Source organism: Vidua macroura, chromosome 18 (genome assembly GCF_024509145.1).
Source record: "Vidua macroura isolate BioBank_ID:100142 chromosome 18, ASM2450914v1, whole genome shotgun sequence".
Taxonomy (NCBI): domain Eukaryota; kingdom Metazoa; phylum Chordata; class Aves; order Passeriformes; family Viduidae; genus Vidua; species Vidua macroura.
In genome coordinates, this window is record NC_071588.1 from 7,199,336 (window position 1) to 7,223,988 (window position 24,653).

Sequence of the window (24,653 nt, forward strand, 5' to 3'; positions counted from 1 at the left end):
CGCAGCAGCGTTACCTCCACGCAGTTGTCGCAGACGCTGCAGTGGGAGCAGCGGGGCGGGCGGTAGAAGTGGCAGGTGGCGCACCACTTCATCCGTACTTGGATTCCTTTGATCTCCACGTTCTTGTACAGCGGCGCGCGGAAGTCGTCGTCTTTATCCTCATCTTCATCTGCTGCTCAACGCGAAACTGAGAGTTAGTGCAGCTGGCAGAGGGCAAGGAGAAAAGAGCTAAACCTGGGACACGGGGACACTGCACAGTGCCCTCCCTTACTGGGGACAATGCAGAGGACAGATGGTTCATCCCCTCTGCCCCGTTTAAGAAAAGAGCCCATTTAAAAATAAATGCACAACGAAAACCCCAGTCTATAAGAGACAAATATATACTGGGAAGAAAAAATATTATTCTAGATTCCTATGATCTTTATTTGTTTCCTCCTGACAGAAAATCTAAGAAGTTCACATCTATTTAACACCTGGTTAAACATTATAGTGCAGCTGGCATTGGTTGACTGGCTCCAAATTAGGTGGAATTTGATAATGTTGTCCCAGAGGAGCATCAATTACTGTCATGCAGTTCTATATTAAATCTTCTCTAGATGTGTTATCATGATCCAATTTCCATTGACTTCAGAGGGAATTTCTCCCTTCACCTAGATGAGCTTGGAATCTGGCTCAGCTACAGTATTTATCTGCAAGAGTATTCTCTGGATTAACGTTTGTGCGTGGAAGCAGAGTGCTGTACTGGCACGATTCCCTATAATTTTCCTTCATAACTAGTCAGTGGGACTCTTAGAGAGAGCCAGACTCTAAATCCCTTAGGCACTTCTATAAATACAGTCTGTAGGTTCTCCAATACCATTATAAACCTGCCCAAGCTGCATAATACATGTGGGCAGATGAAAACAAGACACCGGAACAGCCAAACCATTTAAGCTCTTATAAAAAATTTGATTATGCTGACAAAAAGTCTGTACATTATATATACCTACGTGCATTTAAACATGTTCCTTTTGCAGAATTCAGAGAGTTTGTACAAAACAGATCCACATCAAAAATACTGAAACCCAATTGTAGTTGGTATAATTAGCCAGCAAAAAATATTGCCAGTCTCAGCCTAGACTGTAAATCAGATTTTTCAAGGCAGCCCCAATTTCAGTTACTTGATACTTCCTTTCCTACTCATTCATTCTGGTGTAGTACCAGAAATTCAGTCACACAGAGCCAATACTGATTCATACCAGAAAGATTCAGAGAGCCAACAAATTAAAAAAAAAAAATTTAAAAATGAGTAACAGAGCTGGGAGTTTGATAAGCTCCTCTTCAACAAGCTGGGTTTCTGCAGCCCAACTTTTATCATTTCCCCCCACCGGCCAAGTTCTATCTGCCAGCCCTGTAAGGTCATATAATATAGCTAGAAATGTGCTTATTTCCAGTTTCCAGAGACCTGAGCAGAAGAATACATTGACAAAGGAATGTATCTTACTACACAGATTCTCATACACTGATCCACTGACATGGAACAGCCAAGTCTCCTATTTTTCTAACAGATTTTTGGTGGCTTCCTTACAGGAATTGTGTGATTTCATTAGAGTCTCAGCTGTTGTCCTGCTTATTTGTTGTTTTTTGAAGTAAATTCCTAACTATCAGAAATGTGCTAAGAAGCTTGAAAACCAAGAAGACTAAACCTAATATCAACAGCAGAAAGCAAATAGAGTGATTGTGTATTCGTTTTAAGTCACTCCTACAATTCCTGAACTCCTTGCGCTGGCAGCTCTGTGGGCGGTGTGGGGTGGTGATAAGCTTTTTTTCACATGCACACTTGTGATCTGAAATAACATCTGCTCCTCTTTCCTCCCAGCACTGGTATTTATAGTCTTTTCCATCTTTTCCCTTATCAGTTTTCTTCCTTCACACATCTAAACTCCTGCTCCATTACCTTCTCCTAGGACGATTGCCATGTCTTTTCTCTCCCCTTGCTCCCAGCATCTTCCTGACAAAGCACAGGCACAGAGATGCAAGGGCAAGGCCACAAATGAAGTGAGAGACAGTAGAGGAGTGAACTTTAGGAGCTCCTCCTCCTCCTGCTTTGATCCTGACTCCCTTGTGTAAAGGGATGTGGGATGGGAGGGAAGGTGATGAGAAAGCTTCTATTTGATCTCCCCGTGTGTTTCTTCCTTAAATGCAAAGTCCAAAATGAAGAACTTGTTTGCAAAAGGAAGTTAGAGAAGCCCAGAGGAAGGTATGAACTGACAATACACTCAGCACTGATCACACCCAGGGCCTGGTGATGTCCAGCTCTGCTCTGAGGGAACTGCCCTGCACAAACACACTGGATCCTCAGACTGATAATGTTTAATGTTTAATTAACCACTGCTATCTCTGCTGAGATAAAGAAACTAACAAGTCCAGGAAACTCCTTAAAACTCCACCTGCAAAAGTTCTTTTGAAAGTCACTAGCATTTGTAGCTTTAAGCACCTATACACTGTATCAGCTGATCTTACACAAGTGACTGGATCTTGCCTCTGCCTTAGATTGCCTTTACACACAATAATTTCGTTAATTGGAGTGCTGCAACACTTAATCAGGGGTTCAGAAGCTTCAGCTGAGAGGAATGGCAGAGAGATGCTCATCATTAGACCACGCTACCTGGAGAAACCTGGCCTTGCTATTCAGGGAAGCCAGCAGGACTGGTACCTTGCTCTTGTCAGGTAGCAATTCAAAATAGACACTGAACTTGGTGAATAGAGGTGAAGAAGCACAGCTTGCAGACAGCACAGATCCATTGGTTTAGACAGCCTGCCTAGAGCAGTCTCTGCTGCAAACTGCGTGTGAATAATTATTGGAAGACAGATAAAATGAGGTGATAATTCTCTCATTAGGATGTGTTAAAAGAGATAGCTGCACTGTGGTTCCCATTACAAAAGCTGAGTGATCTCTATCCTATTTAATCAGCTGTGAATCAGTACTAATTTAAGCAGGAATATATTTCTAAATGTATACATTTTTAGACACTCTAAGGCAAGCCTTAATCATTATCTGTTCTAGCGTTCAATGCTTCTGCATTTCTTTTAAGGTATTCTGGAAGGACTGCTTTGATGAAACTTGCAGGAAGTTTAGCCTCTCCCCTCTGCCATGCTCTGCTACCTATTGTGAAGACAGTGACTTAAATCCAGTGTGCCAGCATAACACAGGGGATAGCAATCAAAATCACATCACTCAGGAGAGCTATCCAAGGAGAACCATTCTACACAACCCTGTGCCCTCAAGTGCCAGTCTGAGCAAGTGCAAGGACACCCAGCAGCTCAGAAGGGAGCTGGAGGGTGCCCAGCATTTCACTGCCATCCCACTCCTACTGACAGTCAAGTACAGTAAATAAATAAATAAAGTCTATAAGATTAATCAGCAAGTTGTGTGTTTGGATACCTGGCACCTCTTTTGGCTTGGATTTCAATGAGGTGTCCCCCCTCCCCCCATCCCTGCAACAGTCCCATTTCTGTTACCTCGTGGGAAAACTCCGGGGTCCATGAAAGTTGCCATGCTGAAGTTTGCCAGCACAAACAAGAAAACGAGTCCATTGTACACTGGGATGGCTGGGGAGATGGCTTTTGTCAACCAGGGGCACCTGTGGAGAGGAGAAGTTTTAGGTAAGGGCTCTTTCAGCTGTAACACATAGTTTCTTCCCACTCACTGCCATCACACAGAGAAGTACTCTGGGCCACCCCAGCCATGCAGGAAAGCTGAATTTGCCATGTAACAGAAATTTCCACAGAGCCAGTTTCAGTGATCACTGCAACACCCTCTGTAAAGCTGCTTTGTTCCAGAGCACAGAAAGCCCTGATTGTTCACAGGGCTCACAGGGCTTTGCCACCCTATTGCCTTATCTGCAACCTGGCATTTTACTACTCTCTGTAGCAGCTTCATCCCATTGTTGCAATTCTTTTACTTTCTCTACTGCCTTGTTGCAGCTGGGGTTACTTTCAATTTTCCCTGGTGTAAAGCACAATAGGATTCAAACTATTGATCCACAAAGCAGGGGCAAAGAGAATCACATTTGCTTCTCACTAAGCTTCCATGGTTTTCAACACTCAGAACCAACAATACAAAACCTCTCCTTTGGGGAAAGTTTTGTCAGACCAAGCATGGCCTTTGCAGGTGTCAGCAGAAAATGCAATATCAAAAAGAAAAGTAGATGGCATATGCCATGTGAACAATGTTCAGAAGCACCAGAAAGATTTGTTGCTTACCCAGTGAGTGTAACTGAGAGGAATTGAAGATAAAGAGTAAAGGAAAACGAGTAGGAGACTTTGGAAAGAGGATGGGCAAATGCCTGTTAATTAGAGGAAAATTGTTCAAACTGCAAAGAACACTTCCCACCAGCAGAGAAGGGCATGATGAGGCAGAAAAGAGCCTGCCTTACAGGCAGCTTCACCAAATAAAAAGCAGTGTGCATTCACTCAGCCATTCATGACCTCTGAACACCCCACCAAATGCATTTCTCCTGTCTGCAGGAGGAGGTTTGGTGTTACAGGGCCACTGAGGAGAAAAATCTGATCAATCTTATGATACTTGCAAATATAAATAAGGAAGAATGTGGGTCAAAGTATGTAATTGAAAAAAAGACCCCTCACTGAGTTGCTCCTTAGATTTCCACTTGTCTTGACAGCCAAGGACTCTTCCAAGGCTGCTGAGCAGGCAGACATTCAGCAATGCCTGCTGCCATTAGCATAAATCTCACACTGGCCCATGTATGCTGGGATTTTGCCTGCATTACATCTACAGTTGGATCTGATTGTCTGCCAGGCTGAAGCCTGTGCAAACAAGGAGAAAACAACAAGCAAGAAGCCCTCTTCCACGAATTTGCACTGGGTTTGTTACCAACAGGCTGTTTTGAACAGCTGAGAATGGTGTTATTGACCTTGAAGGGACACTGTCAAACTGCTCTTGTGATCAGTGTTAGGAAGTCACCAGTTTTGTTCTCCTGTTTCTTCGTGGGCAGGCAAAAAGAGACTGTTTTGCACTCCCCACCTCTTCACAGCCGGGCTTTTATCACTGCACTGCTGCAAAGTGCTTTTTAAAGGACCTTTCCTTGTGTGTGCTTCATTCAGCCTGGCCTGGGGTGAGGAGAAGATGGACAAGTCCTACCTAGGGTGAATGAACTGTAAAGCCATGAGCAAGACACATCTGTGGCCAAGGCCAAACCTCCAGGCTGACTAAGGCAGAAGGAAAAAAAATCAGCCAAAGGCAGCTTGACTCCATGAGGTACCTACCCTAAGAGCCTTATGTTTCCCAAAAGGTGGAATTTCAACAAGTAGTGAGGTCATACTGCTTGCTGCCTTGCTCAGTTTGCCTCAGAGCAGCTGCTGATGACTGCAAACCAAAGCAAGGCACAAGTTTCTCACCTGCCAGGAAAGGTGCTGCTGCAGTGACCTTGCCAAGCAAACTGCAGGCCTGCCACTAACAACACTTTCTGCCACATCCTTTGGAGGAAAGCAAAATAAGTCCTGAAGTAAGTGGTTATAAAATCAATTCTACTCAGGGAAGAGTTCTTCCCTCTAAATTATAATAAAATTAGATTCAGTAATGGGCATGACTGACTTAATTTCTTCCCATGAAGAAACTGCCTACACAGAGAAAGATTATGAAGTTACCCATTGCTTGTCAAGCATGGAGGAGAGATGTCCTTGGCAGTAAAGTCACGTAGGTTGGCAAATCAAGGGACAGGAGACCATTTCTTACAGATAACTAGTTACTCTGAACAAGATTATAATGAGAGAGACTGTCTCAGATGATTAATGTAAGCATTTTTTAACATTCTCATTTGTGATTTATTTTGTCATGTTCCCAACAAATATATCAAAATATTAGGAAGAATTTTAGCCATAAGATAAACTACACAGCTCATTTAATGGGTAAACAGTGTATCTGAAAAGACTTCACGGAAGTTGAAATAAAGAATAGAGTGAGTCACTGTACATACTAGCCACAAGGTCAGTTCACAATCCTTCAATTTCTTCTTCCCAGAATTGTTATGCAGCATCACAGATTACATAAAATTAGATGGGACAAAAGGGGCCTCATTTGTAAACTAGACTGGCCAATAAAAACAGATGTGGAGATCAAGTCCTGGCTCATAACTGTAAAAAGGTCTGAAAAAGAAAATTTCCAATGGGATTCATCAAAATGATGCAGCCTCCCTGCCCCTCTCCTCTAATGCACATATAATTTCTGGCAAAATAACAGAAATTCTAATCTGAGCCTAGCAGATTTTTTAATGACTAATCTACCATGTAAAAGCCTGGCTTCTGCCCCTCTGCCTCAAGAAGAAAGCTGCAGAAATGTAGGAGCAGGACATGTAGCAAGTTTCTTTTTACTTTGTGCATATTCTCTCTCCAGGAGATCTAGTTCCAGTAGCAATTATGCCTATTATATAGGAACAATTATAGCTTAACTTTTCTTTTCCTTTTTGCTAACAGAAGTAGTTCCAAATCCAGACAAACAGCACACAGGATTTAAAGCTTTCTTTGGCTGGTGAACCCAAAATTTCAAGATGCTACAGTTTTGTGTCTTCAACTCATCTCACAGTGGAATTACATAGCAGGGAGAGTACCACAACTTTCATAGGGCTACATGAATTAAATAGAGCCAGGACCAGTGTATAATCCCCAAATGGAGCACCAGCAGATTTTTCTCTGAGAGAAAGTAATGTTACAATACATGTCATATTGCAAGTTAATTTGGATCCCTCCCTTGAAGCAGAGAACCTGCAGGGTAATGTTGTAGGCACCAACCAGACAGCATCAAGGACTGCTCCAAAGAGAAACTTCCCTTGGCTTTGTTTGCTGGAGAGATTCAGAGCCAGCACACGCCACCATGGCACACTGGGGATAATTACCAATCTCAATTTTTTCCAAACAAAGCACACAATTACACAGGCAGCATTTCCCTCATAATTATACTTCTCTGACACAGAGTGATTCTGTTCATAACTCAGTGGAGAGTAATTCAGGGCGACAGATGTAATCTCATTTATCCTATTTGCTCTTGAAACCCTATCCTAATAAAACGGAAAGTTAAAAAGATTAACAAATAGGATCACACAACTTGCTAGGTGTCAGATAGACTTAGCGTGATCAGCTGCCTTCCTCTGCTAAATTAAACAACAAATAATCCTTTCTGCTTTTTTGCCTGGTGCTTTGTAGCAAGACATGTTTGTGTCTTACAATTATAGTTCACCTATAATTAATTGAATAGGACATTTTTCTTGAATCCTGCTCTAAATTAAGATTTTGCATTTTTCATTAAAACATGGTTAGAGAAACAGTAGGGCACAGAGAATGGAGCCTGGGATTTCAAGAACTAGGTTCTAGTCTTGGCTCTGACATTGGCCCACAGGCCACCAAAAGTCACCCACTCCCCCTGGCCACCCCAGTTACATATTCTGCAAATGAGACCAAACCCCTGACAGACCAACTTCCCCACTGCAGGGCAAAGAGTTTGAAAGTTTTAAAGCATCTCTGTTAGGGCCAGGCTGGTGGCTGTGGTGTTTGTGTCCCTGGAGGCAGCTCTGGGCACCCACCAGCCTCCCCTGGATGGGGCAGGGGTGAGGCTTCTGTTGCTGGGCTGTGGTGTGAGGATGGGTCTGTGATTTACCCAACAAACAAGGCCAGTGGTTCATTTTACAGCCTGCCTGCAGCACCACAAGCACATGTGAGCATGTCTGGAGGCCAGAGTCAAGGAGCAGGACATGGGGCAGAAGGCTACAACCCTGCCCTTTCCTGAAGCTGCTTGTGCAGTGCACAGAGATGTGGGAACCTCAAGAGATGGGCATCCAAGCTTTGGACATGTATCCACACCTAATAAGAAGACCCTCAAGGATTGTCTAATTGGCTGCTCAGCTGCACCTAATATTTGATCTGAGATTACCACACATCCTTCCCCTCAGCCTCAAACAGATGGCTGATGCACAACAAGACAATTTATTTCTCCACAAATCACAAGGCATGGGGTTACAACATGGAAAAGAAAGCATCTCTTAGCTCAAACATACTTCTGCCATTCCAGTGGTAAAAGAGGAATGTGGAATAGCTGATTCAGTGCATGCAAGTAGAAGCAGCTCAGCAAAATAGGGACTAATTAGATAAGAGGGGTCAACAAGCAAGCATAATTTGACTAAGAACAAGTAGTAATTTCACTGGAAACTTTCAAACAATGTCCAAAGACTATAGAAGCCTGTCCCTGATTTCTTTCCAAGAGTTTCTAGCCAAACCCTGACTATTAAGAACATGTTTGCACTGTAAAATCCATATAAACAATTTCTAATCATCTGACCAAAGATGTAACAACTCTAATATCAATCCTAGGATGTGGAACCAACATCCTGGGCTGCCCAAAAGCTGCCCTGCCCTGTATGGCAAAACAGTCAGGATGGCTGAGAGGACACACCAGAGCAGGGACAGGTCCCCAGGGGTAAAAGTCCTCCTCAACCAGCACTGCACCAGCTGGAACATAAAGGAAAGGGCTATCAACTGACTGATTCTGAACACCCACGCTGTAGAAGGATTTGGAGTTGGATGTAAACAGTGTACTTCAAAGATCATTCCACCAGTTTGTATGTGGAACAGAGAAGGTGCAAGACACATCCTGAAGGCTGTGCATGGCCCAGTCTGCACCACAGAGCAGAGAAGGGCAGAGCTCTCTTAGTCTTTAGCAGTGTTAATCTAACACATTTCTCACATTTCCCAGTCTGGGTGAGATTTTTCTATTTATATGCTTTTTCCTACCCTGAAATTACAGAAAAGTACCTTTCTGGAATAGTAACAGAAGAAAAAAAAAATCACTTATTTTCCATTTTTTGTCACTATCAAAGACAGCATGAAGATTATTGTACATCTAAAAATATTTTCCAAGGTGCTGAGACATCTGTAGGTTTAACAAGGCATCACTGGAAACAGTCAGGAGAGAATTTATGTGAGTGTCATAACCAATGTGAAACAGAACAGCAGGTCTTGTGAAAATAGCAGGAGGTTCTGGACTGCCAGGTTCTTTGCTCAGCTCTGCACATCAGATTTTGATAAGTGAACTAATTTCTGCACCATATCTTACTCATTGGCAAGACTGCAGATAATACATTGTTGCCATAGCAGTACACTCTCACTGTGAGTATGGCAGTAGTACTGACAGAAAGTCATCAAGATATCAAAGTAAAGGATAACAAACCCAAATGTTACCAAAAAATGGGAAAAGGACAAGTAATTACTGGAAAATTTATTACTGAAAAGCAGTAAATGATGAGAGCTGACTGCTACATAGAACAGCTCACGCTGGTGATAAATAGGACCTACCAAAACATCTACCCGGAGTTTTCAGGTGTGGTTATCCATCAGAAGAGGCAAAAAATCACCTCAAATCCCACCACCAAAAACCTCATTAATTTCACGAGTCCCTTCCTCATTGAAATACAGACAAACACTAGAGATAGAGGTTCTAATCCATCACCTGCTTAACTGTGTTTAATTATTCACAAGAAATGTGCTGGGCTGGAATTCACTCAGGTTTAACAAGAGCTGATGGGGTTTCAGTGAACTTTCCATTACACTCTGGACTCCATCCAAAGGCTAGAGGTTCACGTCTGGCAACGTACAGATCAGAGGAGCTAAATCAATTAAAAAGTCAACTTGAGATGTAATGGTCCTTGGCAAAAAATCTTACCTGGGCTATACATCACCCCCAAATTAAAACACAATCTACCCTTTTCACAAAGCTGCCTGAAAGCTCTGGACCATGCTCCCTTCATCCCTTTTTTAACAGTCTCCGAACATCTGAGAAAAGGCAGTATTGTCATGTGAACCAATGTGGGAGAAACACAGAGAAGGAACAAGAGTACCAACAACCCAGTCTGAGTGAGACCACCACAGGTGTAAACCCACCCATCACCCTCACATTCAGAAGCTGTCCAGCCACCCCAGACCTATTGTCCAGGCACAGGCTGGCCCTGCAGCCAGTGGGCAGCATGTGCTATGTGAGCTGTAACACTGTGTGAGTTCACATCATGTGCACAGCCAGCAGATAGGCCTGGGCTGGGCTGGACTCAGTGCTCAGGCCTTGCAGAGATGCTCTCTGCACACTCAGTAGCTGCTGTGAGCCCAGAGATCTGAAAGAGCAGCCCCAGTTGTAGCCAAGCCATTGGCTGCTGCCAGGAGCTGCACTCACGCTGCTCAGAGCAGGGGCAGGGGCTGGGCTCACCTGCAAATACACAGCAACCCAGCAAAATCCTGCTCTACACACTGCTTGAAATCTGCCCTGTCCTGCAGGGAGTTAAGGACCTGCTCAGAGTCAGTTTGCACTTACTGACATACATGAAGGCCCAGGAGAGAGGTTTTGAGGTACTTGTAAAGGAATGTGCTGTAACAGTGCAGCAGCACTTGAAATGCCCAGCTCTTGGTTTGCACCTCAAATGGAAGGCATGCACTGCACACTGATCGGGGGTACAGCCAGGCTGCATTTCAGAGCACACAGTAACATTTTTGTATGAGGAGAAGGATGATGCTCACAGCAAAGTGAGGCAGTAGGTCTTCATGGCACTTCAAGTGTCTAATGGGCTGTAAGCAGCATCACTCCAAGCAGCAGAGAATGCTCTGGTGCCTCAGGAAAGGAGCCAATTGACAGTGCTTGAGCAAATCAGAGCAGATTCTGGGTGCAGGCACATGGGGTGAGCACACAAATCCAGAGACAAACACCTTTTGTTTGCTTTTTCAATCCTGGACTTTGCAAAGCCTAAAATGCCATGTAGGCTGGAAGAGGCAAGGACAAGTGTAATCCAGGGCTTCTCAGACATGCATCAACCTTTTATTAGTACCATGATGGACAGCTGGAAATGAACTCTGCTTTTTCCAGCAGCCAGTAAGAGAGCTGAGTGTATGGGTGGTGTTTGGGTCATGACAGAAAAGAAGGGCAAGGAGTAACAGCAAAAAAAACACAGCAGGAGAGACACTAGTGGCCCTGCCACACTGAAAGTTTTAAATCCACTTGGTTAGAAAAAGAAAGAACTGCTACTCAGTAACATTCCTTTGCAGTCCTGTCTGCATAGGGCTGGCCACCAGCATCACTGCAGTGCAACAGCTGAGTGACTTCCAGCCCATTCCAAAGGTCACACAAGCGAGTCAACAAGCCATGGAAACCTTGCTAAATGGGAAATCAGAGAATTATCTCCAAAAGATGCTGTATGAACCAATAATTCATAACACAGCAGAGTTCTCAGTGCATGAGGCTGCACTGCCCTGTCTGTGCTCCCACATGCACCACTTCCAGCAATAATGACAGTCCAGCTGCCCAGGCCAGGGTCCAGGGAGGGCAGAAGATACCTCACAGTGTCTGAAAGGGACACACAGTGCTACACAAGCAGAGTTTTTCTGAGCATTTTTGAAAACACCATGTGGAATGCAAACCTGTGCTTCTAATTTGTAAACATCATAACAATGAAATGAATGTCACACCAATTACAGCAGTGCTAAAAATGACAGCCCTCATCCTCAGTCCTCCAGAGTCCCTTTTCCCTGAGTAATGACGAACACAGCTTATTTGGTCACCACTAGTGACTCTCATACCTTCCAGACCTCTCAGCAATCAGTAACACAAGTTTTTGTTGGATTGAAGGAACTGCATTTGCCAGATCCCAAGATGGAAAAAAGGCACAGGATAGCTCCTCCCTGGCTGAAGGATGTTCTCCTGTTTCTCTATTGTCTTCATCCTTGTCAATACACACATGAATCCAGCAATGTGGAAAGTTAAGGTGGGCTGCTGCTATAGAGTTGCCTTTTTAAAACAAGTTTAAATTATCAGCAGCCTAATTCAGACACACTTGAGGTGATCCCAGCTACTGGCACAAGTACACTTGCTCACTGTATTCCCCATCCACAGAGTGGCAGAACTTCTAGTACACATTCAGTCTTTGAATTCATGAGATAGTGGAGTAGAGGAAACAAGGCAGCTCATTTTAAGCATGTGGTGATGAGAGAGAGAAACAAGAAATATTATGATATAAGGAGTGAGGTGGTAACATCAGTGAAACAGCAGTCTATATTACCCTTGTTGAAAAGTTAATTTGATTTTTCAGATATTCCTTTTCCACATGAGCTCAGTAGAAAGAAATTAAACTTCACAAGATACCATCCCTTTACAGCAATTACCTCACTAAAAGACAGCATCTATTAGATTAAAGTATGTGCCACTTAAATTAACAATGAGCCAATATGCATAGGAAGCATTCAGTGTGAGCTCTGAACTCTGTGATCATGTCCTCGGTGCATTAGCACAGAACAGGGTAACACGATGTGCTTTCAAAGAGGCAGGGAAAAAGAAGAAAAGCAGGAGCCCCAGCAGAGCCAGCCCAGGTGCCTGAGGCTGATCCTGGGCAGGCTGGGTGTCCTGGTGACCCGGTGCAGTCACAGGGCTGCCTGGGGGAGTGGGCACTGCCAGGGAATATCTCACTGGAGGATCTCATCCCTTCAGCACAGGCACCACTCCTCCATGAACCAGCAGTGAGAGCCCAGCCAGCCCTGCCAGGGATGTCACATGAGCAGCCCTGGAAGGACAGGATGGACCAACCACTGCAGGTGAGGTCTGACACTGCCCCCACCACCCAGGTGTTTGGCAGGGCAAATGTACCAATGTACCAAATGTACCAATGTACCAAATAAATATACCAATGTATCCAAAACCCAGCTGGCTCTGACACATCTGCCAGCTGCTCTTTGAAGTGCTGGGGCACTATGGAGACTTGGACAAAGGAAAATCCTGTCAGGTGGGTGATAACAATTAAATTTCTTCCACGACTGGAAAATGCTCTGCAGGAAATTTACAATTAATTGAGACCAGAGGTTCTTGCAGACCTGTCTGGATCTTGTATTGCCTTTGAAATTTGGATAGAATACCTGTCCATGGCCTGGTTGTTCATCTATGCAGTCGTTTGCCCGTGTGGGAAAAGGAAACCAGTTCCAATCTGAACTCTCTTGTTTCAAGATTTCTAGACACATGGTGCAGCAAAATTACTGCAGTTATTACAAGCTTCCCCTGTGTGAACCAAAATGATCAGGGACTTCATATTTTATAGAAGAGATGAACAAAACAAAGAGATAAAGGGACCTCTATTGCAAATAGATACAGAAGATAGGGTAGAAAGTGTAAACATTCTCATATATCAAGTACTGGAACAAATATATAATAATAAAACAAAAGTCTCTCTTAGAATCCTATCTTTAATTTCCCTCTGGAATATCCTCTTGAAGGGGTTTTATGGAAACCTGAACTGGAAGCATGACATTTTTATACCTCATTCTCACTACACTGAGAAAGAACATTTGCACAGCAGGTATAAAGCCTTAATATATTAAGATTTTAAGCAGGGAATGAAAAATCAAAATTATTTTAGCTGATTTAAGAAAAGAAAAATATAAGAGACCATCATGTTTCAACATACAAAACTTTGCATTTGGAAAGAACATGTTCCTGTGGCCACCTGCTTTGGGATGCTTCACCCCTTCTTCAAGCCACCAGCTGGTACCAGTCACCTTTTGAAACTGGACATCAGAGGAAAATCTTCAGTGATTCAGCCTATTTTGGCAACACCTTTAATCATTAACTGGAACAGACCTAAAAATGATGGCCAAGGTAACAAAACAGAGTAGGACACACCATCCTTTCAGCCCCTTGCTACCACAGACACCACGTGCACACCTCTCCTGGCCATGCACTGCTCTGAAACCCAGCAATACATTTTTATACCCCACATCTCTTCCCTGCAGTGTGGATGCCAGCAACAGCAGGGCAGAACTTGGATGCTCCCAAACTCCTTCCCAGCCCATTTCTGCTGGAGGTCTGGGACTCTTTTGGGGCTCAAGGACAGAGCTGAAAAATCTTCATTTCTTCCAGCAGAGGGTAGTGGGACACACAAGCCTGCAAGCAAATGTGTAAGATTATCTTGCAAGTGAGAGATACGTGCAGTTCAAACCAAACCAAGGGTGCAAAACCACAACTCCACTGCCTAACCCAGTGGAAATGTTACAAAACTAAACATATTTCTTCATTTGCATTCATCAAATGAAGAAACACATCAAAATCAGCTTGTTCTCATTGTCTCCACCCTTCCCCAGTAACATCATCTTCATTCCCCTTTCTAATTTTGGGAAGGACACCCCCAGGCAGCAGCAGAGTCAAAAGAGCCTTTTTCTAAACATCTCTACTAGAAATCTGCCTTCTCTTTCCCTCTGTGGAGCTATTCTCCTGTCCTTGGATCTCCTCGACTTTCAGACACTGTTTCATCTTCTCTCCCTCTGTCTGTCCTGTTCTAAATCAAATGACTGAGCAGTCCCACACGTCCTCCTGCAGCAGAGCAGCACGATGCAGTTGCTGCTTTAAGCTGGGTGTGTGGCCACTCAAAGGCATTCTCAGGTGCCTCCACGGGTCTGGAAGCCCATGGGCAGAGCTGCACACAGATGTCCCAGGCTCAGGGCAAAGGTGACACATGCAGAGGCTGTTCCCATGCATTCTCTCAACAGATACCAAGAAGAATAACTAAGGGAGAACAGTCACAGCCTTCTCAAACTATTAAATCACTGTCCCAAGACTCCCCTGCCTGCACATCAATGACTGAAACATCTCTGCTTGCCATCTAACAGGATTAGGGCAGGCTTCTGGAAGCAGCCTCTCCTGCAGGGAAAATCTTATTACAGAACCCATCAAAAACCAAAATGCTTTTGGGGAGCAATAAAAACCTAAAACAGACCACAGTGACTGTCACATTAACCGTAATTTTTTTTTATTTAAATGATGAAACCTAGCAGCATCACCACCTTAGGTCTAAGTGTCTCTGTCAGATTGGACAAAATATAAAGCCCGTCTTCCAATATTTGTGCTGGTGCACAGGTATTCAATTCAGGTTGACAGAAAACAAAATTACTATCTTAGAAAACATCCTATGAGGGGATAGCATCTTAATTACAGAGACAGGGAAATGGGATTCAGGCTGGAATATAGATTTGTTTCTTGCCAATTCTATTCCAAAGTGTACAAGGCGAGGATCCCCCCCAGCAGCCACAAAGGTGGGGAAGTGTCACTGCTTTACTTTTGTATTATTAACTATACCACCAAACTCAGAACTTTTAAAGGCAGAAGAGTAGCTTGCTCACACAGTGCAGTGGACACAAGGTAGCTGTTTTCCCTATTAATACCTCACTGTTCATGAAAAGCCCAAGGATTTTGTCATTTTGGGGTGCATTTCTTTGGAAGAATCACAGAGTAACCAGAAAAGGTACAGTTATGCACTGGATGTGATGAATGAAAACCCTTCCAACTCTGTGGCCATAATTCAGGAACGTAAGCTAATTACAATTACCTGAGATGCATTAACAAAGCTTAATACTCCCAAGTCAAAATGGGACAATTAGCAGCTCCTGTACCAAAATAGAAGACTATGGAAATTACATATGTGCCACCATCTGCTAATGATATGCAATAGGCAAACCAATTCAGGGATAGAAGAGAAAAGAAAAATAAAAAAAGAAACAGTTTCCTGATGAAACTTGTACCCATTTCCAAGAATCCGAGTGAATATTCAGCTTAAGTATTACACTTTCCAGATTCCCAGCTGGGACCAGAATGAGGAGCGTCAAGCATCTTATGATTTAACTGTTGAGAAATTTCCAGGCCAAATTTTCAAGCAAGAGGTCTGGCTACAGATCTGAACTGTGGGATGTTTTGTCTGTGGAGTTCTGTCCTTGCTTCCAGTGGCAATAACTTGCATTAGTATGTGTACTTTTTAAATGCCCAGCTGCTCCTGAACTTTGTTAAGTTCTTAATTAATGTTTTTTCCCTTGATTTAATTTAAAGAGTAGGGATCATCATTCTGCTTTTCATAAAAAAATGAACATTTACTTCTTTCTGAACAGCTGTCATGGTGTAATGAAAATTTACTGTTCAGTTTTTCTGAATGAGTCCCTTATCCCTCCTGTCCTTTCTTCCCTGAATATTTCCTGAAAGTCATAAACCACCAGCAAACTAATTTTGGCTTATACTAGAAAACTTCTTTAACTCTGGGATACCTCACTGCCCTTTACATTCCTCTGTAAAAGCAAATGAGTCTGCCACAGTGGATAGGGGAAGTGTGGAGCTGCATATCACTGGAGAACAGCCACTTGCTGTTAAGCTTGCTAACTTCCCCATCATCTCCTTTGACTGGGGGGACAAAAAAAAAAAAAAAAAGAAAATCAGAGTAATCAGAAAATCCAAGCACGGAGCTGTAATTCATACTCTGAGGAAAACTTTGAAGAAAACTTGTAATTTCTGAAATTGTAGTACAGGGTACCCGATTCCACAGGTCAAAAACAAGGTAGAAATGAACCATGTTCCGGGGAGTTAAATCCCTGAAGTACCCTTTGGTGAATGTGAAAAGCAATTTCTTTTTCAGAGCCAGAAGAGTGGCTCTTTTAGGTTTTAATTCCAGGATGTACATTTAAGTCATCCAGGTAATATTTTTCTCACTCACCCAATGGACTAAAAACAGGCTCTTGCTTATTTACCTGAAGAAGCATAGTCAGGTATTTTGAGTGACCTGGTTGGGGGTCATTTTTTTCACCAGTTTGTTTATATATTCCACAATTCAGCACATTTTTTCCCTCTGGACACACCTCACTTTTAACATTAACTTCAGCATTTTTGGGAAGTTTTCCATTTAAAACAATACAGAGATACGTCAATAAAAATGAACTGGAAAATGTTATAGCCCGTCCCACGAGAAGTTCACCAACTAGGTACAGAGATTTACTAAAAGGATGGCTGAAATGAATGACTCTCAGCAACAGACATTAAACATCCTTAAACAAGAGATTTACACTGCTGCAGGTTAGGCATGGAGATGCAGATGAGGAATGGGGCCCATCCTCTTCCTCATCTTCTGTCACAACAGCCCTCCCAAAGCTTCTTGCTTGTGATATTAATTCTGCCATATTTACAGGCCTGCTTCCACACACTACAGAGAGGAAAAGAGCCTTTAACATTGTTTATTCCTTGGACATGAGTGACACACTCATTTATCAGCTCTTCAACATCTGCTGTTCAACAATAAACAGAGATATCAGCAGGCTTTATTTTTTTTTACAATACCAGATCCATCAAGTCATTGACAAGTTAACAAATCTGCTCGCTTTTCATGGTGCTTTGCTTTGATTTTTTGTAATTAAACATAAGATTGTTTGGATCTTGCCTTTTCCCTCAAAATGGAGCACTGCCATATAGCAGTTTAACTCTGTATTTAGCTTCTAAAGTATCATATTTTCTCTTCTCCCTCCCTATGACAGCTCAAGGCAAACCACAGTCCCTGGGACATCTGGAGGTTGGGGTTTGACTGCATCCCTTCCTGCTAGGAACAAAAGCAATCAGCTTTGCTGAATTAATAATTATTTAGGAATTGTTAGTATTTCTGAATTGCAAAACTTCATGCTTGCAAAGGCTGTAAAGAACACAGTCCTCTGTCAGAAGGTTATTAGAAAGAACATAAAAGCTCCATGTTAGTTGTCTTAATCGTGCAAGATGAGAAAATGCATTTGCCTTGTTTCTTTAGTAACTGCTATGCAGCAGCTCCTTTGGAATTCCTTTCTTCTCTCAAATTCACATAACCATGGTTTAGTTTAAGCAGGGACTTCTTGTGGATGTTGGAAAAAAATAACAGCTAGAGGGAATGATATGGTTATGCTAAAGATACAGTAAACACAGCCAGCAGCAAAATCCAAGTATCCTCATTCTGAATAGGAATAGATGCCAAAGCAGAGCCCTGCCTTGAACTGGAAATGTTTTCAGTTAGTCACAATTTCTGCCAGCAAAATAAAAAAGGGGTTAAAGTGAATTCAGAACATCCTAATGGATGTAGAAAAGGCAGAGCCTGTGCAGAGGGTGTGCTCTCACTGGAGCACTGTGCCAGTGCTCCAGACACTGAGGGGCCTCTCAGTGATGGTTTAACTGTATCCATGCACTTAAACCATCCCGGCAAAGCTGCGCCCTTTGGAAAAGCCAACCTGGGTGTGCACTTCTGGCAGAAGGGCTGCCTGGGCAGAGGGGAGGAGCAGCCAAGGAGAACAGGTTCCCTTTCTACAAGGATTTTGTTTTCTACGTGTTTGATTCAACTGCAAGCCCTCGCCTGCACAAACACCCAGGCGTTGAATTGTTCAAATTACACAGCCTTGTGTTGCTCATTTACAACAGCACAGGCAGTGACAAAGAAAAGAACTTAAAGTGCTCAGCGCCCTTCAAACAGGAAGAAAGCCCGTGGTGACAGGCTAGAGAATGCGTGACTTGTTTTTCCACCACCCCACAATGCACACACACAAACACCACATGGAGTTTGGAAAGCTCCAGAAAAGTCTGCACACAGGCTCACAGTTGTCTGCAAGAGAGTTAAACCTCCAGCTTCCCCTCCCTGAGTTAGAAGCACAAAGCACGAAAAGCAGGACCTCTCTGGAACATCTCTCTTGCAAATTGTTGTAATTTCCCATCTGTCTTCAGCTTGGATGACTTTGCCAGGTCCACAGGGGACGATTTCCAGCATTCGTTTTGGATTAAGGGTTCCCTCACTGTGACTCAGGAGGCAGAGTAAATGACCTGCAGCTGCCTCACAGAGCCATGTCAAATGGTGAAAGTGCCAGTCCCAAGGGGCTCTGCTAGTGGGTCCTAAGCTAGTTAAAATCCAGCAGTTACCACCTGATCTCAAATTATAGGAACCAATGACTGTGTCAAGTTGATTTGCAGACTGATAACCATGTGAAAGATTTGTTGGATAACCTCCATCAGAAAGGACAGGGTTTGTTCAGGCTTTTTTTTTTTATAACTAGCAAAGTTGTTGGCTGAACAAATCCAATTCGTTTTTTTTTTTTTTTCTACTAGTGAAATATATTGTTTGTCATTTGCTTTTGTGTTGAAAACTACTTCTAACACCACACCTTACTTTGTGTGCAAACAATATTACAAACAGTTGTGTTTGGCTTGACACCTTGTCTAACTGCAGTGTGACTTCACAGAAGTTCACAAAGACTAACAGGCATAATAAGAATGGCATCTCCTGGATCAAAAGCTGTTTTCAGAAAGGACGCATAAATTTGCTCATTATTTCTCTGGAAACTTATGGGTTTTGGAAATTTCTGGACTTTCCAGTAGGCACAAAATCATTTTTCTAGTGAAAAACATGTTTTACCTTTGTCTTTTATGATGGCATTTTCTGTATATTCAGTGAAAGCCAACACTACAATACTGTGTTACTGTACCTTTCCCTCAATTTTCAGTTTCTATACAGTCACATTTTCGCCAATCAATGTTGTTGTCCCCAGTGCTATATGGACTTTCCTGTACTGTAACATTCACAAGTGGAGGCCAGGCTGTGAGAGTCACCTTGAAATGTTTTGCTCCTTAAGCATCCCATCTCTGCAGAGTGGATACACCCTCACAAGTGGATGCTGCCAGCCAGTATTGGTTAATTAACTGCAGTCTGGTAGAAAAATTGTATTAGCACAGCCAAGCCTAACATCGATCTACCAGGTCAGTGTAAATCTGCAATGCAGATGCAGAAGCCTATTTACTCAGTTTGCTTAAGTATTTTAATTTCAGTAACTGAAGCAACTCTACCAGTTTGCTGCTTAGCATCTTCCCCACTGTGGCAGGTTCTGTAAAACTGGCCTTAACTCTTGGTCACTGAGTGCTCTGTGTTGAAACACCCATGTTTGAAACAGGGGCAGTGCCTGCATGTACGCAAACTACTCAGAGACTCAGCAACTAAATAAGCATAAAGTGCTGTGGGCATTATAATCATTTAGTGCTCCCTCATCTCCTGCCACTACAGCTGTGTGAGAGGAAAATGGGTCAAGGAAAGATATACCCTCAACTTTCAGATACTTCCAGTTATGCCCTGTCTAAATGTGGCTGCAAACTCTGGCCCCTCAAAGCTTTGGCAACCACTCACTGCAACTCCACTGTGTCAGACTCTACTCCATACTCCCATTTAAGCCAATTACAATGTGGACTTTGCAATTCATTGATAACATAAGACAGACTAAGAGACTAACACATTGCCTAATGGGAATGTGGAAGACAATTTCTCCTGGGTATAAGTGCATCCCTTCCTTCTGATCCAAGATCTGACAGGAACAGGACTGTAGTACAAGCACAGGAATCAAAAAGCTACCTTCCAGCACAGCTGGAACTAAGCACCAGCTGAAGCCAGCCTTGAGCCTGGTCAAAAGGACAGGCAGAAGCCTTTGCCTCCTAGAGAAGATTGGCACCAGCACTGTCACCAACATCCTGCTGGACCAGCTGGCCCTGTCTACATAGCAGCACACAGAAAGGAAAGCAGGACTTCTAAAGCTTTCCCTACAACTTCCATTTGCATCAAGGAGTGAACTAGTTAAACCACTGCTCCATGCCAGCTGATAAATTCTGTTCAGAAACCAAGTAAGCATTTTGAAAAAGGTTTGAATACAGCTGCCTGGGGGCCTGGCAAGATGCAGGAAACTTATGTGACCCACTTATATTGCTGATCAGAAGCCTCTTCCTAGCACATGGTGAGGAGAAACTCAGAGAAACTTCAGGGGAAAGCTCTGAACAGAAATATTCTGCCATTCACTGTCTCCCACTTTCACTACCATCACCATGTAGCATTACAACTCTTCTGGGCCTTTTTCCTCATGCAATTCTTCTAACTTTTGATTTGAACTTGTTTCCTTCAATGGAGCTTTTTCTTAACTCTGAAAAATTTTGCATACTAATAATGTGTCAGGAAAACTCCCTGTGCATAAAGAATTTACATACTATGCAGCATGAAATCTTTTATAATTGCTACTTTTGACCAGAAAGAAGGCTCAGAAAGAAGCTCCTGATGGCTCATAAGTGGCAGCAATGGTAAAGTAGGAGTAAAATGCTGCAGCCATGAAAGAGAAAAATAATGTAGTTGAATCATGAAGTAGATGCTTGGAACATATGTCAAGGCCAGATCAAAACAGCCAATTGTTGCTATTATCTACTTAATCTTCTGTTGTGTGGAAAAGGGAGTTAGGAAATTCTTTTCAGCCAACGCGTCTGTCTAAGCCAATGCCCAAGGCAAATAATGCTCTAAACAATAAGGCATTTTCTTTAACTCTGCAATAAATATTAAATTTGCAAAGACAGCTGTTTGGTTGCAGTCTCTTCCTGCAATTTCCAGTTAATGTTTCATATTTACACAAATGCATAACAGTACATAATCCCCTCACTCTCAAGTCTCAGCTCCTTGAGAGAACAGGCAAAAGAGTGGAATCTGGGGCTTAGAAGTTTAATTCTTGAAACAAAAAATTAGGCTAGGCTGATTCCTTGAGAGCTCCACATGGTGTCTGTTTGAAAAAGTGACATTTGTAAATTTTTACTTTGGAGTTATTGAAATCTTTTCACAAGATTATCAATCACAGAATAGTTTCACTGCAGAAGGAGCTCTAGCAGAAGAAGAAATTGACAGGAGCAGCTCCTGTAGCAGGGGAACTTGGAACAACCATAGGTCAGGGCAGTAATCTTTAACCTTTGTTTTCAGGGGAGCCTGACCTTGACAAATTACCAGCAGCATCTGACCATGCTGTGATGCTGCACTTCATGCTGTACCATGAAGTGATCCCTGATCTTTTAGCAGCTGTATTACTCATACAGGAGATTAACATTATTGTTTGCCCTATTGTTTGATTGTGAAAAGCTAATAAATCAAATTTGGCTGAAAAAGGTACACGCAAATCCATGTTATTATACTGAAGATGTCAGTAAAACAAGGCAAATCCAAACCAGAACTCTTAATCGAAAAGGACACTACCCTGAAGGTACACATACCTTCCTCTAAACTCAGTAAAGTTCTATCATTTGTCTTTGACCATTGAGAACACAATATTAATTCATAGATTATAATATAGACTGTAGACAGACGGAAGCATGTAAGCTTTAAAATATTTAATAACCCTCAAAATGCAGGGTTCTGGAAGCTCACAACTCTTTCCCAAGCAGTTATCCACTCTTGCATTCACAGCAAACTCTGCTAAATTTTCCACTCCAAGACCACCAGAATCCCCTGAATAAAGATGAACAGACATGGTTGTTTGCAGATACAGGAGGAGACAGACAGAGCCTCTCCACTATAAGCATTCCCACTCATGACCAAATTTCTGCATGATGGCTCAGAACACCAGGGATGCTAATCCAGTCACTGCTGAAAACTCTGAGAATAAAGAAGTTTTGAATCTAACATCATCCTTCTGAAAAAAAGCAATTTTTTCCCTTTATGATTCAATGCAAGGCACAAGTCCTTGTGTTCAGTGGGATGAGTACAAATCTTTAACTTGATTTGGATCCTCTGCCATTTCCTTTTAGAAGTTAACTTACATATGGCCACACTAAGCCTAAAATAAATACATTTTAATGGAACCACAGACCATCCACGGACTAGATCTACAGCACAAAAACTCAGGTGTCTGACGTGCTATTGAAACTGCAGATGCTTGAAATAATAAAGAGGAAAAGCACGTGAGCCCCAGCATAACTCTTACACCCAGGTGCATCTTGCCTCCCCTTCCCTCCTTCCTTACCAGGCACGCAGCCCGTGCACTGACAAGAGAGTTCTCCCAGTCTGGTTTCCCGGGAGTCTCTAATGGCTGCACACCAAGCCAAATGTTCACTTTGCTATCAACATAGCCAGGGGGCTTAGAGATGCTCGCCAACCTTTGTTCAACCACTGTTTCTGTTTTACAACATGTCATGCTTGGTGATATTGAAAGGAAAAGCCAATAAAAGGAAAAATTCATCTTGTGATTAAACAAAACACTATGGATTGCTGGCTGCTGACACTGGCACCAAGCCACCTTCTTCGAGGACAGAATAGAACCTGCCTGCTGTCTTCACAACAAAAGGATTTTTACAAAATAAGGGTGTCTTGCTATGAATGATCAAAATGAGCAGCTTGGCAAATGTACCTGGCCAATCCTCAATTACAGTTTGGTTCAACCCCAACTTAAAGATGATTTTGCTCAGTTCCAGAATGACATGATCCTGCTCTTGAAGAATTTCTGCATGCCATATAAGTTACATCTAAATTCACAAAACACAGAATTTATAGCAAATTTGTAAGAGAATAAGAGTTTGGAAATTTGTTTTTAAGGTATTTGCATGTGTCAATGCAGCATACAGTTTGGAAGTCAGAATCCTCAGGGCTTGCTAAGCACCTGCTCTCTCAAAAGCAGGCTTATGTGCCATTGAAAGATTTGTGCTGGGAAAGGATTAATTTCTTTTCAACTAAGAATATTTGCATAGGGTACTGTGTTAGTTATGCCAAAGTCCTCTTTGATACTTGCATAAACTGCAGTTTTTGTCATCAGTTGTACAATGTTCCTTTTTATTCTGGCAAATGCTAAAGTTTAATTTAAACACTGCTTAGTAGGTCTCTCTTAGACAAATTCAGATACACAAATAATCTTAAGGAAACAAAAGAGCTCATAAGCACAGTCAAATCAGAACACACCTCTGACTGATCATTGCTGTGCTAGATAAATAGGACAGAAACTCCATACTATAAACAACAGAGGCTGGGTCTGTTGTTTGAGCTGGAAGATCTTTCCCAAATTCTATGATCTATGTTTCTATCTACAGCAAATCACGTGAGTGACCGATATAACATCACCACTAGAACCATCAACACCACCTTCACACAAAAACATTTAAAATGTTATTAAATCCCGCCCCCAAACACTGTAAGACCTCTCATTTTTTTATTTCAATATAGTGCACCCATTAATCTTGGCAGCACCAAGACCCTTCACTGGATCAGTGATCAATGTTATTTCTTATAAACCAGCTTTCTAAAAACCAGTTCCATCCAGCAGCTGTAAACAGCTGTCTCCCAACAAACATGATGACAAAGTTGCTTCCCAGTAATAAATGGTAAAGATACCACTGCTTCCCCAAATTAATGCTATCTCTATGAAAACCTCTCAATTTGTTTTTTTTATGATCTTCAGTCATTCCTAAACTCATCACAGGGGACACTGAGAAGTCTTACTGAGAGTCAAGTTTATGAAGACATAAATAATTCGATCAGAAGAAAACTTTGACCAAATCTTTGATGATGAATAGCAAAATACCAGTTTCTGGAATCAATGTCTCAAACTTGAAATGGTTGTGGCAGACAGAAATGGTTCAGAGACATAAATCCCATAATCTGACATGGAATACTACCTGCCTGTTTGTGTGCTTCCCCTACCAAAGGAACTGTAAGAAGCTTTTCTGCAGCTCACCAGGCAGGAAAAATCAAGTGTTGATAGAAAAGTTGTGCTACCTAACACTGTGAATCTATAAAGGTGATGAATAGCCCAAATGTTGATGCAGCTGGTGAGAAGCTGCTGTCAGATCATTAAGCATAGCCAGGTGATTTGTCAGCGTTCAAAGATGCAGAATTTCCTATCTTCCACTTCCTCCCTCAGGCTCCTTGCACATGCACATGTCCTCCAAAGCCATCTTTCATTACAGCCTGAAAATCATATTTTATCTCCTCTTCACCCAGGTTTCCAGGGATGATTTTCAGCGCAGTCTCTCCTTTCTCAGAGAGGCTGGGTCTGAG

The 24,653-nt window shown here is 42.5% G+C and overlaps 1 protein-coding gene across 1 annotated transcript in view; it reads right to left on the reverse strand.

Annotated features, from left to right (window-relative positions):
* The window catches only part of ZDHHC8 (zinc finger DHHC-type palmitoyltransferase 8), a 112,135-nt gene that overhangs the window by 23,080 nt on the left and 64,402 nt on the right, over positions 1-24,653 (reverse strand). The window contains exons 2-3 of the mRNA XM_053993987.1: positions 3,502-3,623; positions 15-172 (exon numbers count right to left, since the gene is read on the reverse strand). Coding sequence (XP_053849962.1) covers positions 15-172; positions 3,502-3,623 — 280 coding nt within the window. The remainder of the gene's footprint in view (positions 1-14; positions 173-3,501; positions 3,624-24,653) is intronic.